Consider the following 16,366-nt stretch of genomic DNA (forward strand, 5'->3'; position numbering starts at 1 on the left):
CAGACAATTTAAGGACTATAGAGTACTGCTATTAGCTAGAATTGAACTACTACATTCTTTAGTACAGGAACTTTTCACTGATGAAACTGGCACTGATTTTTTGTAATCAGTGGAAAAGTGTTCTGCTCATAGCTGCCTTAAAGAGAGGCTTAGACTGCACCTAGACTGCACCAATTTTTAAGTGCAATTTCAGTCTTGCAGAAATCAGGTTTCTACCATGGGACAAAATACTGCACATGTTAGAGTATGCACAACTCACCTTATGCTCAATCCATGCTAAACACAGTCATTTTCATACTCAGGACATGGGATCAGGCTCTTACATAAGATTAATCCTGGGAAGAAGTGGGGCTCAAAGCTGGCCTGTGTTCCTGATGGAACCAGGGAAAATGTGGACCAGCAGCTGTCCCTAAAGGTTCATATTGTGACCAGTGTTGTTTAATAACTTCATTAATGGTGTAAATGAAAGAATCAAGTGCAGCCTCAGCAAATTAGCAGATGACACCAAGCTGAGTGGTGCTGTTGACACACCTGAAGGATGAGATACCATCCAGAGGGACTTGGACAAGCTCGAGAAGTGTGTCCATAGGAATTTTATATGGTTTAACAAAACTAAGTGCACAGGCATCCCCTGGTCGCAGCCCAGGCTGGGCATGAACAGCCCCAGAGCAGCCCTGCCCAGGAGGGCTTGGGGGTGCTGTGGGTGAGAGGCTGCACATGCCCCGGCCATGGCACTGCCAGCCCAGAGAGCCAAACGTGTCCTGGGCTGCATCCAGAGCCCCGTGGGCAGCAGGGCAGGGAGGGGATTCTGCCCCTCTGCTCTGCTCTGCTGAGACCCACCTGGAGCACTGCATCCAGAGCTGGGCTCCCAGCATGAAAAGGTCACAGACCTTTTGTAGCAAGTACAGAGGAGGCTGTGAAGTTGATTAGAGGGATGGATCACCTCTCCTATGAGGAAAGGCTAAGAGAATTGGGATTGTTCCATCTAGAGAAGAGAAGGCTTTGGGGTGACCTAATTTTGGCCATCCAGTACCTGATGGGAGTCTACAAGAAAGGTGGAGAGAGACTTTTTACAAGGGCATGTAGTGACAGACGAGGGGGAATGGCTACTGAGAGTAGGTTTAGATTAGATATTAGGAAAAAATTCTTTGCTGTGAGGGTTATGAGGCACTAGAACATGTTGCCAAGAAAAGCTGTGGATGCCCCATACCTGAAAGTGTGTAAAGCCAGGCTTTGGATGGAGCTTGGAGCAACCTGGTCTAGTGAAAAGTGTCCTGCCAATTGCCAGAGTGTTGGAACTAAATGATCTTTAAGCTTCCAACCCAGGCCATTCTGTGATTACAGTTAGGCCAGTATCACATACCTGCTGGCTTGACCTGAGGCAGAGACATTGGAAAACCCCATTTTGAGAATGAAAAGCAAGCAAGATTTCATCTGTGCTTTGTGCAAGCTACACAGTACATGATGTTTACCACTGATTATGGTACATAGCATGTCATGTTTACTGTCCACTGATTATGCATGTGTTAGAAGCATGACTTTGGATTTATATCACAAAGGCATTTAAACCTGCAGCTCATTGATAAATATGATCAGTTAAACCACCTAACAGATGAAATGTATCAGCTTAAAATTTTTGTGCCAGATATACTGTCCTCAGTCTCCTGGTGCAATGCTCACACCACTGGGAATCCTGCTGTGAGCAGGAAGAGGACAATATATACATCCCCTTGCTCTGAAAACAACAAATTTCTTGGCACTGTTCATAACCACAGAAGACACATGAATCACATTTGGTACCTCACGGAGAACCTGTAAATGGCCTTCTTTTATCAAACACTGTAAACATGTTTAGTTTTACTCTTCACACTAAACACAAATATGAATAATGATCATAAATGATGAAAACATTTCCCTTATGCCCACCCACTAAAGCCCTAAACACCTCAGTGTGTTACAAGAAGATGAGTGTTTTACAATATAATCCTTTTAGAATACAATCTTTCTTTTTTTTTTTTTTTGAATTCTGAATAATGCAACAACACACATATCACAGTACTATCAAGTAGTGTCATCTTCACCTTCATCCAGAGAATAGTTGAGCTTTATGACTGTGCTGATAAAGTCACCAAGTTCTACAAAATCTGCAGTGATAATATTCACACCACTCTCTCCTGCTTTCTGAGTTCGGACCCACTCCATCATTGCAGGAAGAGCCCTAAGGAGAAAAGAGGAACAATAATTACTCATAAATCAATGAGACAAATGCATCAAGGCAGGATTTACTGACAGTGTCTCCCATTGATCTTACTTGGTTCCTAAGGGAAAGAAACCAGGTGAGACAGGACACAGGTTACTGCTCAAGCTTTTCAAAAACTCTTTTTAATTTTCATTCTCTGGGAAAATAATATGTTGATTTCACTTCAACTTCTCAGTGGAAAAGAATGGAAGGAAGATAATGCAGACTTAGAGTAATTATTGATTGTGCCTAGGCACAAGGCAAAATTGGACCATGGACCAGATACTTTTTGATATATCTGGCCATATGACTCCAAGGGAATTGTTTATGGAAAAACCAGTAACAGAGAACTCAAGCCATTTGCAAAGCATGTTTGATACACTCAAGGAAATGCCAAAAATTGTATTTTGAGGAACACAGAAACAACCGTGATTCCTACAGTATAAGTACAGCATATACCAAAAACCCTTTCTTCACCAGTACTGACACCCAAGCCATTAATTAATTAGACTTAATCATAAACCAGTGGTTGGTAACTGAAATAGAAAGCATCATAGTCATATCAACTCTTTTCTAAGATTCTAGATTTTAATTATGTCAGATCCTTAGCACAGGAATACTGGGGTCTAAAGGATATCTGCCTAACAGTGCTTCTGAGTACAAAGAAATATTTCTGACATTTTTCTGTGGCAATACAAACTAACAACCACAAGAAACATATGTAGTTAAATAAAGGCTCCTTAGTCCTGCTGAGGCTGTCAAGCAGCAAAATCCAGCTTTTAGAAGAAAGAAGTTAACAAAGTTCCAAAAAAATAAGGTACACATTTTTCAGAGAAAGGGTATTTTTCAGAGAAAGGGCATTTTTCAGAGAAAGGGTAATTGACCATTGGTACAAAATCCCAATGACTGTGACAAACTCTGCAGCAGTCTTTAAATCAAGCCTGGCTATCATTCCAAAATTATACTTTTGGTCAACCTCAAGCTGCTGAGTTAAATAAAAGAACCTAAAGTCTGGGCAGGGCTGCAGTCAGTTTAGCGAACATTGTGTTCTCCCTTTGCTCTAAGATCTATAAATCTGTGATTTCCCCTAAACCAGCATGTTGTGCAGTCTTTTTCACAGACACAAGGTACATGGAAAATTTTGGTCTGACAGTAATTTAAATGAAGGTGAACATGTTGAACCTATATCTTTTCTCAAAAGCTTTAGGAAAGCAGATCTAAAGAAAACAGAACTATTAGCAGACAGAGATTGTACTTGTCAGTGGCTACTAGAATCAGTCAGTTTTAAAAATAATTTAATACAGAATAAAACCTCAAGAGCTAAAATTATTCCACTCTGTGATTTCACGGGAGAATACCAAGAGAAGAATACCTCTCTGTGATTTCACAGGAGAATACCAAGGGTTTATTTCACCAAAATGTACTTGAATCTACTGTAAGATCCACATATCAGCAATACATTTTATTTCAGGCATTGAATCAGTATGATTGAAGCACTTGTATGTATGCACACCAGCTCATAAAACCATTCTGCTGTTTATGAACCCAGCCAGCACCTTCAGATATAAGTTTATGTAATCCTGGAAAGCTGCACTCTGTAGAACTGTAACAGGGCACAGGTCAGGTGTTAAATACCTGGCAATGCCTGGACTGCTTGAAAAGATCTGCAAGCAGAACCAGGACAGATCTCAGCAGAACAGCATAGACCACCAAGGTGACAAAAAGCCGCTCAGAACAGCTTTAAACTCCACTGCATCTTCACATGTGAAAGGTACTGCTGAACTCTGCACAAAGATACAAGGTCGAACCTACGAGATGGCAGTATGTTGCTTTTGTATTTATTACCATCCTATTTAAGCCCAAAGAGCTAGGAGTTTAAAGGTCAACTGATTCATTGTAGGCAGGCACACATCTGCAGATGAGCAGACTGAGCCCACAGACCAGCCCATCCAGCAATTGCTGGGTACTTTCAGTTCCATCAGTCTTGAATGGACTGGTGAGAAGGGAAGCAGCTTTAAAACGTGGGAATGCTGGCAAGAAACATGAAAATAAGTATTTCAGGGCTTCAGGTACTCAGCATGGACAGTCAGAAATATGTCCACAGGTTTCTTAAGGCTCTTCCACCCAGGCAGTACCTTGCTCTGACACCATATTTTGAAACTAGCCACTGATCTTTAAATAGGCAGGTAACTGCACGTTTGCTGAGCCAAAGACCTGAAATTAATTCTCTTTAAGCTGATATCTCTATCCACCCTTCCCTCCCTCCCTCCCTCCCTCCCTCCCTCTCCTCATAACCTTAATATTTTACTCCCCCTTGAGGCATAATTAACTCCTTTTGGTGTCTTTTACTTGTTCTGAAGCTGGTTCTGATGCCATTCTTTCTTCACACCATACAGTTTGCTGTCCATACACTTCTCCATATTGACCAAAATAGTATTTTCATTTTCCTAATGTGTTTTTAGTAAGTCAGACTCCACCAAAAAGTCATGTCTCCTTTTGATTAGTGCTTTATCCTAAAGTCAGCCTGCCTTGCCATTTCATCCACAGTTGGCTTGGTTATTTGAATGGGTTATTTTTATTTTACTGATATTTCACACAGGACACAGTTGCATGACCCTCTGCTCATATGTAAATTGCTAGATAAAGTCACAGAAATCTTTTGTTCATAAGACTAGAAAACATTTAAAGATAAGTCAGAAATGAATCACATTATCAAACAAAAAGCTTATTTGCATAGCAAAGCCAAATAACAGAATCCTGTAAAAAAAAAATAGTTGAAGAAAACATTCCACTGACCTTAAAGATTTGATGTAGGCTCAATAGCTCTCTTTATGACAAAAGTTAATACAAAAACCATACAGATGATCTCTTCCCCATGTGCCATCTTGAGAGTGGATTAAACCAAGGACTTTAAAAACCACATGTTGCTCAGTTTCAGTGTTTATCTCAAATGCTCACAATAATTATTAGAATAAGCCTGCTTTAATATTCCTCGGGGTGCCTTTGTGGTAGCACTACAAATCTTGTTCACCCTGCCTTGTAATTTCCAAATTGTGCCTCAAACTAGTGATTGTTCTCACCAAGGGTTTTACTCTGGTGAACAAACTACCTACATGACTGAGCTCACAAAAGACCAGTACGTACCATAGTCTTCATAGATATTCTTATGTGGTTCTCTGTCAGACATGGGGGAAGCTTCTAGGAGCTTCTCACAGAAGCCACCCCTGTAGCACCCGCCTCTACCAAAACCATGCTACTCAAACCCAATCCATCTTGCTGGATAGGTAAGAAATTATTTCACGCATGAGCGTATAGGCAGAAGCCTCTCAGTCTGCAAACCCTAGGAGCATCACTGCCTCTGTGTTAGGCAGGTCCTGGCTCTCCTATGGAGGATATCTTTAGGGTGCCTCCCACAGCTGGTACAGTCCAGTCCATATGGCCAAATCCCAGCTCTCACAAGGAATCATTTCTAACCCCTATGGGTTCCAAAGCCACCACGTTACCCAGAGCCACATGCACAGAAGGTGCTGCTTGTCTTTGCACAGAGCCAGGGAGCAGAGTAGGTGTGCTCCTCCACAAGAGCTGTGCCAGGAGAAAGAGAGGAGTCCTCTCCTCTTACCTCACTTCCTGGGGCGCTGTTTTCATTCTGCTGCAGTTCCTCTGACCTGGCTGGAGTTAGCCAGATCTGATCCTGCCAGGCCAGTGCAGCACTGCCCCAAAAACCAGCATCTGAAGTCAATTAGTTTTTCCACATCCCTGGTGGAAGCAGAGGGGTTAATGGAAACAGTAGTCTGGGAGGGCAAAGACACAAGACTGGGGAGCTTGAGTGCTGGCAGGGAAGGAGGTGAATGACACGCTACCTCAATTTGACTGTGGATTAAGATCAGTAATCTTGTTGATAAATTTTCTGGCCTGAAGGAATGTGTAGACGATCTCATTTCTTTTCACAAACTGGAAACAAGGAGGTGCCAGACAGCTGCCCCTCACTGCCAGGATGGTGGGAGTAAAGCCATGTGACTGACTGATGTGGAAGGACCTCATGGGAAGGGCTGTGGACCAGCCCCAGCCACCACCACTGCACCTCCCCACACGCAAACAGATCCTCCACCCGTGACACCCAGCAGCCTTCTTGAGCAGCATTTCCACCTGCCAAAGACTGCATGAGAAGGGGGACAGTGGAGGAGATCTGGGTGGTAGGGACCTACCTGTGCTGGACAATGCAAAGTCACACAGAGATACCTGATGTGCCTGTATTTCTCCTGAGATCTCCGTTTTCATCTCAGGTGGCACCTCACTAGCTTAGTCAGAGGTACTCATAACTTGGGCATAACCTGGGTATCAGGATGGTTTACACCATGGCTGCAAGCATGCCTTACATCACCATTCTCAGCCTTTTTTTTTTTTTTTTGAGGGGCCATGCACTTTCTCATACAGCACTGCTACAGCAATTTTCACTTACAACACAGTAAAATCTAGGCTCAGCTTTGACACTTATTTTATTACCTCTATTTTCCCTGTTCTGCTTGCTTGCTTATATAAGCAGAAATGTGCACATATTTATTTTTAAGTTTTTCTCCTCTTTCAGGAACCATTTTCTGATGTATTAGAGATCTGCTGAGAAATACTGACCTCAACTGCAAAACAGTCATAGTCATTTTTAAAGTAAATGAACATTCAAGACCTCTTTCTTCTTTTTTTAATCTATCAAAGCTTTCAAGTGACTTTAATGGTATTGAATTTTGTTCAAAAATAATAATTAAGCATTCAAGTTGCTTCAGTTCAAGCAGTAAAATCATGAGTCCTATTAAAAGCTTTCAGAAAGAAAATATGACCTAATTATTTGTATTAAGATTTGCTTTTTAAAACTGTTGTTAGGCTATTTTAGCTCAGAAAGAGGGTTGGTTATTTGGTTTTTTTAATGCCTGAGTCATGAAAGCCCAACAGTGTGACAGAAGACTAATGACAGCAGTGCTGTAAGACAGGACCTCCTGTGGTGGAACAGCCGTTCCTCTCTGCAGAGATTTCACAGGAGAGGAGAAGGAAAAGCAACTTTCACAACACAAAACAGAATGGCTATTCACTGTTTAATGAGAGTTTGATCACTAAAAGGAGAGAACACGTTTTCTTCTGGAGTGCAGGGAGTCAGTACAACCTAATCCACAGTGAGAAATTGGTCCCATTCTCAGGGTTGATGCTGCCGAGCATTAAGTGCCCGTTCCCAGTAAAACCAGTGAGAACTGCAGCAGGTCTCCATGCTCAGGGCAAAGTGACATGTGGCATTTCTTCCCTCTCCAGTGAAGCACACATGCTGCTCTCTGCAGTCTTTTGCAAATAGGTGTTGTGGCTGAACAAAACCAGTTCCCCTTTGCAAGAGGCTGTGCTTACACGACTCTGACTCAGAGTCCCTATATTCCTTAGTTTCCCAGCTCTCCATTAAATTTCACCACTGTCTGCAACAACACTGAATTTTAGAGCCATAACTCAGCATATGCTCACCTTGGCTTTTCAAGAATGCTGAGAATTCATCACCCCAGTGGGAGCAGTGGATTTCCTATGTGTCACTGAAGCACGAAAATCACGACTGGAAAGAACTTTGAAAAGTCATCCAAGTTCATCCAGCCCACCTTGAACAGGATCAACTGCACTAAGATCAGTGATACAAACCACTCCTGGTTCAGTTTAATCTATTTACAAGCCCTCAGTGAGGGAAATGTCACAACTTTTCTGTGTATTCAGAGCACTCCTATACAGATATCCTCATACATCCTTATTTGCTTCACCTGGAGTACCCAGAAATAATGGCATTGTGGCACACTGCTCAAGAGTGTTCACCATGCCCTCACTCTGCTCCTGCTGAAGATTCACTCTGCATCTGTAAATAAGTTTCCCTGCAAAGGATGAGCCTGAGGTACCATTCCACACTACACCACTCTACCATAATTTTCTTTGTGGCAAAACTACTTTAAAAGGTCCTCCTCTTTTATATGCTAGCCATTTGTTTCCACTCCCTGATCAAAATTTACAATTCTCTCAGCTGTGCTAATAGACCTGTAGAGACAAAATTAACACAGCACATGGAAAAGGCTGAATTAACAGAAACAGAACAAGTGGTTTTACTCTCCCTCTGTCCCAGATTCATTGACAAGTTTTGGTTTGTAACAGGTCCTCACTAACTGTTGAAATGTGACAAACAAGGAGAAAATGAACTGAAGCACAGAGATTTACACGAGCTCAGCATAAAAAGGTTGGAACAGAACTCCTCAGATGCACTTCCACAACTCTTGGATCCTATTTAGGCAGCAGTAGCATTGTCATAAAACTGGCATCACCAAGGTTGGATTGACTCAAACCAGAAAATTTGGGCAACATTGAGTGGGAATTACTTTTCCCGGATCTTGAGTGATTACTGTACATGAGCTGCCATGTTGCAAGAACAACTTACAATTAATACCTAACAACAATATCAATCTACATTAATATCTATCTTGAATTTATTCTTCTGAAAAACTTGTCTGTAATTTAGTCATCCTCAATTGCTTTATACAGTTTGGAAATGCATCTATTCAAATGACACAGACAAGCACGCTGAGGTCAGATGCATCTTTTAATGTAATTATTTTAACAGCAGTATTTTAGCATACTCCTTAGAATCGCCAAGGGCCAGATGTCTTCCCTCTCAGATCGAACCAGTGTTGGCTTTCTGGTTTTCATTTACAAAGGGAGGCAGAAATGAGCTCAAAAGGAATATTCCTGCCCTCCCTTCAAAAAGTATTTCAGCTGAATTTGTTAAACCAACATCTTGTACAAAAATGTAATGGGATATTTAATAACAGCAAATGATGGTTTCTGGAGGTAATCAATGTTCAACATCCCATTTTCCCCTTTTCCCCTGTTTCTAACCATTGCATCTAGAGCATTAACTAATAGCATTACGAATGCAGGCAGGAGGAAAGGGACTCAGTGGGCACTGTAGTATAAGAGCTCTCTTTAAGGAAAGAACTCTAGTATTTTGGCGATTCTCTTGGTTAATGCAGTAGGGAACTGAAGTGGCAAAGACAGAGCTAAAAGTTTGAGCTGCTGCCATACAAACCATGGTGTTTAGCTTTTACATTATGACTGAAAAAGGTTTGTACAACATGTAGTTACCCTTGTATGGAAAATACACAATAGCCAAAGGATTTAAATGAAAAGTACTACTTGCTATGAGGATGTCTTTGTTCAAAGGCTGGTTTTTCTAAGTGATTCAGCAGATCAAATTAGACAATTTCATCAACTGCTTCTCTAACCTGGAGCTGTGCAAAGCATTTGACATGGTCATCATATCCTTGTCTCTAAATTGAAGAGGCATAGATTTGGTGGATGGATCATTTGGTGGATAAGGAATTGGCTGGATAGTCACACTTAAAGAGCTGTGGTCAGTGGCTTAATGTCCAGGTGGAAAGCTGTGTCAAGTGGTGCTCCCCAAGGGTTGGTATTAGGACTGTTGCTGTTTAATATCTTTGCTGGTCACATGGACAGTGGGATTGAGGATTCCCTCAGCAAGTTTGCTGATGACACTGAGCTGTGTGGGGCAATCAACACATGGGAGGGAAAGGGGACCTTGACAGGTTTGAGAGGCAGGTCTGTGCAAACCTCATAAAGTTCAAGGTCAAATGCAAGGTTCTGCACATGGGTCAGGGCAACCCCCAGGCGGGGGGTTGGTGGGATTGAGAGAAGTCCTGCAGGGATGCACTTTGGGGTGTTGGTGGATGAGAAGCTCAACATGACTCAGCAATGTGCACTTGCAGCACAGAAAGCCAACCTGGGCTGCACCCAGAGCAGTGTGGCCAGGCGGCTGGAGTAGGGGACTCTGCCCCTCAGCCCCACTGGGGTGAAACCCCACCTGGGCTGCTGCATCCAGGTCTGGAGCCCCCAAAATAAGAAGGAAATGGACCTTGGAGTAAGTCCAGAGGAGGCCATGACAGGCTGAAGCAGAAGGCTGGAGTACCTCTCCTGTTAACACAGTCTGAGAGAATTGGGATTGTTCAGCATGAAGAGAAGGCTTTAGGGAGACCATAGAGCACATTCCAGTACCTAAATGAGGCCTACAGGAAAGCTGAAGAGGGATTCTTCACAAGGGCATGGAGTGTTGAAACAAGAGGAATGGCTTCAAACTGAAAAAGAGCAGGTTTAGATTAGATGTTAGGAAGCAATTTTTTGCCATGAGGGTGGTGAGGCAGAGAAGTCACAGGTGCCCCATACCTGGAAGTGTTCAAGTCCAGCTTGGACAGGGCTTTAAGCAACCAAATCTAGTGGAAGGTGTCCCTGCCCATGGCAGGGGCTGGCATAGGATGGCCTTTAAAAAATCTCTTACAACACAAACCATTCTGTGATTCTATGTTAATCAGTTGTCTCTTGGAGATCACAGAGTGGTGATCAGGGAGGTCAGAGCAATGTCCAGTCATTAGCCCTTTTAACCTCCTGTAGCACAAACACAAAGTTTGAACATTCATTAACACAGGTACCTGGATGAGGCATATTTTATCTGTATGAGACAGCTGGTCCTGCTCCCAGTTCCACATAGAAATCTGAGTGTTCAAGAAACATTAAAAAAATCACATAAATGACAATATGCCTGGAATATGGAAACTGGAATTGGAACTTATTCCACTGTCTGTGAAACATAAAACCTCTGCTTTACAGAAGAAAATATCTGTCACCAATCAAAGGAACAGCTACAGGTGTGGGGTTTTTTCCTCCCCCATCTTCTTGTTCTTTAAAAAAAGAGTTATGATTTATTCATACACCCATTATACTTGAATCCCTGTATTAAAGCATCCAAATCAGGTGTTAGAATCTGACAGCAGAGCTGGAATTCCTTTGACACAGATGTATGTTGTAGCCAGTACCAGACCATTCACAGCCAATGTTTCCTCCACCAGACTCAGCCAAGGGCTTTGTTTTCTGCAGGAGCTGCCACCATGGGTTATCTGGGATCTTTCAAAGAGATGTCCTGCTGAGGAACTTATTTGGCTACTCGAGGTATAGAACTGTTCAGCTACCCCCTGTTTTAGAGTTTCACTTGCTGCTGCTGGCTCATCTCCTTGTTACAAAACTCAAATTTTTGAAAATGTAAAATTTGAATGATTAAAGAAAGAAGTCAGAGATTTAGAGGGGGAAAAAAGTAGAAGGTAGTGCATGGAGGAAATACTCTGAAATTTAATATGGAGAAGAATGAAAGAGAATCTACCACATCAAAGCAGAAGAGATGATTTTTACAAGAATTCAGCCCTGCCCAGAACCTTGAAACACAGATGAATTAGCAGAGTGATTATGAAAATCCCACTTTTGAGTAACAGGAAAAGTTAGTAAAAAGGTATGTAATATTAGCAGAGAAAGCAAAGCAGTTAGGTGGAGGGCAAGGTTTATTTAAGAAACTTCTGACTGCGAGCACAATTTCTCTGCTGTATGACTTGTAACAGAATTTCACACATCATTGCAGTTTCCACTGACATCGTTGCTACAACAAATCTAAATTACTTAAGTAAATAGATAAAACAAAGATTTTTTTTCAGACTAATAGTGTAGCCTGAAAAGATGTTTTTTCCTGTAGATTCCTTAAATGAAAGTGAATCTCAGCAATATTTTAATTCTTTGCTATTGAACACAGAGACAACCAAAAAGTAAAAATCTGCAGGTGACTGTTTGCTATAGTACCTTATTCAGAAGGACATATGCAGAATAATTCATATGTAAGGCAAAGGTGAAAAATGCAAGGAAAATAACCATATTCAAATAAAAGAAAGAGATGCATCTTATGGTGTTCCCAGGAGTTTAATACTTCCTTACAGTTTAGAATAAAGGTGAAAATGTGCTTTGTTCATGAAACATTCAGCAAAGAGATTATGATGCAGCAATCCACCTAATAAAGTTGAAAGGGAAAATTATAAGAGAAAGAATTACCTCCAAAGAAGGGAAATAGTAGTTTTTCATCCCTACTGCTATTTGGACAGCAAGAAGCAAAGAATATAGTAAGGGTTTCAGGCAGCACATCCAAGTAACAGAAATTGGGCATAATTACAGCTCTGATTTGAATGATGTTGTGATTAAAACAAGTCAGCAAATTAGATGGTGGAAACAAAATGACATAGGAACACACAGTTTTTCAGTTAATTAAAAATATATTAAATGTGTAGCTCATGTTCAGCTTAGCCAATTAAACATTCTTTTCTCACTCTTTGGTTCTCTTAAAACTGTCAAAACACTTCAATATTTTTAAAACACTAAGGTTGAAAATATCACATGTAAATGTCTTCTTACATATTTTTTTCCTATACAACTAGTGTTCAAGTTTGTCCCCATTTCACAAATAGAATCAACAACATTTACAATTCTGCTTTCCCAGTACATTTCATTTAGCCCACAAACTCCTCTCTGCTGTACCTCCCTACACCTGAGGCATCACTTCTGCTTCCTGACGTCTCTTTTTTTTCTTCACCAAGCCTTCATCTGCAAGGTTGGCTTTATCATTTCCATTGCCAGGCATGTACCAAATGGATTCACAGCACATATAATAAGGATGCTTATTTCACTGCTGTCATGACCACCTCTAGTGCTGTGGTGCCCCAAAACCCCGGCCTGGTGCCTGGACCACAGGCACACACCTATTAACTCCTCCACAAAAACTGCTTCACCTCACCACAGAGAAGGATCAAGCTGCTTATTATAATTTATACATCTTCTGGCTTCTAGCTCTGGACTCCTACAGCTAAACCATCTTTGTTAATCAGCTGGATCCCAGAGGCACTATCCTCCTAAATAGCATCCTGGGCATTGCTGTGAATCATTTACCAAGAGCAGCCTTCCCAGAGCTATTCCTCATTCCTTCTACTTAACTTTCCTCACAACCTAGAATTAACAAGCCCAAACCATTCATATGATAAACTCTTTACTATGCCAATTATAATTATCCAAAATATAGTACCCAGGAGATATTACAAAATAGTCACTGCTCTTTTACAGTGAGAAATGTTTGTCCGGGATACAGCTGGTGAAGACAGGCTCACCAGGTTGTCTTTCTGCCGAGGTGGGAACTGTGCCCCTCATAGAGACTTCTCTGACTTCTCAATAATCAGTGGGGTCATGAATGAATACTGCAAGAGTACCTGTTTCCCCACCCCCACGTGGGAGCTCCCATCCCATGTCTCAGGACCAGAGTTCTCCCAGGGCTCCCACAAGCAGACCAGTGGGGAGCAGAGCACAGTGAGGTCCTGTCCTCCCATCTCCAGTGACAAAGCAAGTGCCATGGTAGGGTGCTTTGGTAAGACATGTTAGCAGCCACGACATTCTCTTGTAGAATGGTGTCTGGGAGGAACTTGCTACTAGTGATCTCTGTTTCTCTTTCAAAAGTTGAGAAAGGAAGCTCATCTTAAAAGCAGTCAGTTTTCTCACTCCCACTTTTCCAGCTGGAAAACTTCACTGTAGGGAGCCCTTCTCTCACTTCCAGATTAAATTTATTTAGTCAGTGTTGCTCTTCTAAGAATGCTGGCCCTTAGCCTAAACTGTTTTCCCTCACTGGTATTTATTCCCATGGTATTCACAGTGAGTAGGTAATCACAGAATCTCTCAGGATTCACTGTGCCAGGATAAACAAAACAAGTTTTCTCAATGTCTTCAGCAATCCACTCCCTGTTTATCCTAGTTAGTAGTCCCTCTCTGCAGCTCTGCCAGTATTATCTACTCAGAACATGGATGACCAAAATTGCATTGAACATCCAAAGAGATATCCTATTATACCTCAGATGGTAGTCTTTCTGTGCAGGCTGTAAATGTTTAGGTGCACAACACAAGGATACCACCCTTTCTTCTACAGTTTCCACCAAGGGATAAGACTTAGCCAACCGTGGGAGACACTACAGCAGCTACCTTGCCTGGCAATCCCAGCTGATGAGATCCTGCCTTATGAGAGCATGCTCCCATCATCATGACCTTACATTTTATACCACTTAATTTCATCTCATTTCTTCTGCAGGCATCCAGGTCTTGCTATATGTTACCCCTCAGCTTTCCTCAGTTACAATGACAGACTTCCTTTTTGTTAGCAGCAGCAAACTCCCTTTTTGACAGCAGAATTCAAGGTCCTTACCAACCAAATTAAAGACAACCAACGTCTTTGAGGAAAGCTACCATTTCTACAGTCTGGTACTTCTAACAAGTCCAACTTAATTTCTGATTTCCAAACTTCATTTCAGTTGACAATACACTACCTAACACTTTACCAGCTGCATTATGTTATTTACCAGCTGCACTGGGCCATCCCAGGTGTGACAAACAGGTCAAGGGAGGTAATTATGCCCCTCTGCCCTCATGAGGCTTCACCTGGAGCACTGTGTCCAGCTCCCAGGTCCTCAGCACACGAAAGACATGTACCTGTTGGAGTGGATGCAGAGAAGTAAAGAGGATCAGAGAAGTAAAGCACCTCGATCAGTATGAGAGCTGGGACTCTTTTGCCTAGAGAAGAGAAGGCTTTGGGGAGGCACTGAAGGAAATAATATCTGCTTTTTTCATTCTGTTAAGATAGTTCTGCTGACCTCTGAGCAACCCTTTCTAACGTTCATTACTGGCATATTTTGTAAGCAAACAATAATACCCATATTTTCTTTTAACTCAACCTTATAGCCAACAGTCTTGAAAAGTCAAGATGCTACCATCAATGGCATAACATGACAGACTGCAAAATTCAGATCAGTCAAAAAGCTAAGTCAGACTCTTCACATTGCATAATCCTGAATCACTATCTCTAGACTACTTCTGACAATATGCTGTCTGCCTTGAGTTCAAATAATCTTAGATCTTGGAGAAGGCAGTTGGGTCATTTAACTTCTATCCAAAATAAAGCAGTTGAACTTTCTCAGAGAAAAAATTATGGACAGATTCTGATTTATTTCTCCTCAAGTAAAGTAAAAAAAGTAAAGGATCCTGAAATGTGTGATGGTATTAATTAAACAGTAGAGTCTCCCTGAAGAACTCCATCCTTCTACAGTGTTTATGACTGTACACACCATGTTATTTAATACTATTAATAATACTGCTGCTTTGCTTAGCTGGTGATATTCACCTTATAGATAGCAGATAAAACTGTAAGTTCTAATAGTCATGAGCAAAGTTAAAATGGATACTGAGAATGGGACATAAAGATTGTCACTTGATCAACTGTAATACCAAGGGGCAGGTGAAGGCTGGATGCTTCAGTGCTAGACATCCACTGTGGTACTAAATAGTTGTGAAACCAAGACTCTGAAACCAAGAACTGCTCTTCCGTGAAACTCCAGCACTTCAAAATGTGATTTTGTTTCATATTAGAAAGCAAACCAAAAATTTTGGCCTTTCCACAAAATAAAGTCCAAGACCTATTTCTGAATAAAAAATTAAAAGCTGTGAATATAGAAACAGCACTAAATATTGGAATTAAGAGTGTAACATAAATCTAAAGACAAGACAGAATTAATAGGAGTGAAAATTGAAATGTTTTGATGCAAAGTATTTTGCTAAAATAGACTTTTCCCTGGGGAAAAACACTGAAAGGAACATTCTTGGGGAAAAAAAAAACAAAAGAGTAGACTTTAAAATACCGACAGTTGTCAATAAAAAATAGCATTGATGGGAAAAAGAAAAAATGGCTTTGTAATCTCTGGGTTGAAAAAAATCACAGAAACATGCACTTGATGTCACATCTAAAAAACTAACAACTATAGACCAAACTCTTAACAAAGGAAATAAAATATTAAACAATGTACCACTGATGTGATCTCAAATTAGCTTTAAAAACAAAAAACTATTTCGTGACTTGGAGCACTCTTACTGGTTCTGATCAGCACTAAAAATAGGCAGACATTGTGAGAAGTCTCATGTTTCCAGTAATACTGATAACTTCTGAATTGATCTCATATTTTATTTAACAAGAACTCCACAGCAATGAACCATGGTTACCAACCACAGGGAAAGGTAGACTAAAAAATACATTATATATCTTGTAAAAATTTACCGAGGGACTACAGAGGATGCATCAGCAATAAAGTAAAATCCCTATGGAGAGAAGAAAAGAGAGGCACTTGGTTGAGAAACACTTTAGCAAAGAGGTCATGAAAT

The 16,366-nt window shown here is 41.2% G+C and overlaps 1 protein-coding gene across 1 annotated transcript in view; it reads right to left on the reverse strand.

Moving 5' to 3' along the window:
- Positions 1-1,966: 1,966 nt before the first annotated feature.
- The window catches only part of PLCXD3 (phosphatidylinositol specific phospholipase C X domain containing 3), a 74,451-nt gene continuing 60,051 nt past the window's right edge, over positions 1,967-16,366 (reverse strand). The window contains exon 3 of the mRNA XM_041472425.1: positions 1,967-2,218. Coding sequence (XP_041328359.1) covers positions 2,062-2,218 — 157 coding nt within the window. The 3' untranslated portion in view covers positions 1,967-2,061. The remainder of the gene's footprint in view (positions 2,219-16,366) is intronic.

This window comes from Pyrgilauda ruficollis, unplaced genomic scaffold, assembly GCF_017590135.1.
Source record: "Pyrgilauda ruficollis isolate IOZ18807 unplaced genomic scaffold, ASM1759013v1 scaffold108, whole genome shotgun sequence".
Lineage (NCBI taxonomy): Eukaryota > Metazoa > Chordata > Aves > Passeriformes > Passeridae > Pyrgilauda > Pyrgilauda ruficollis.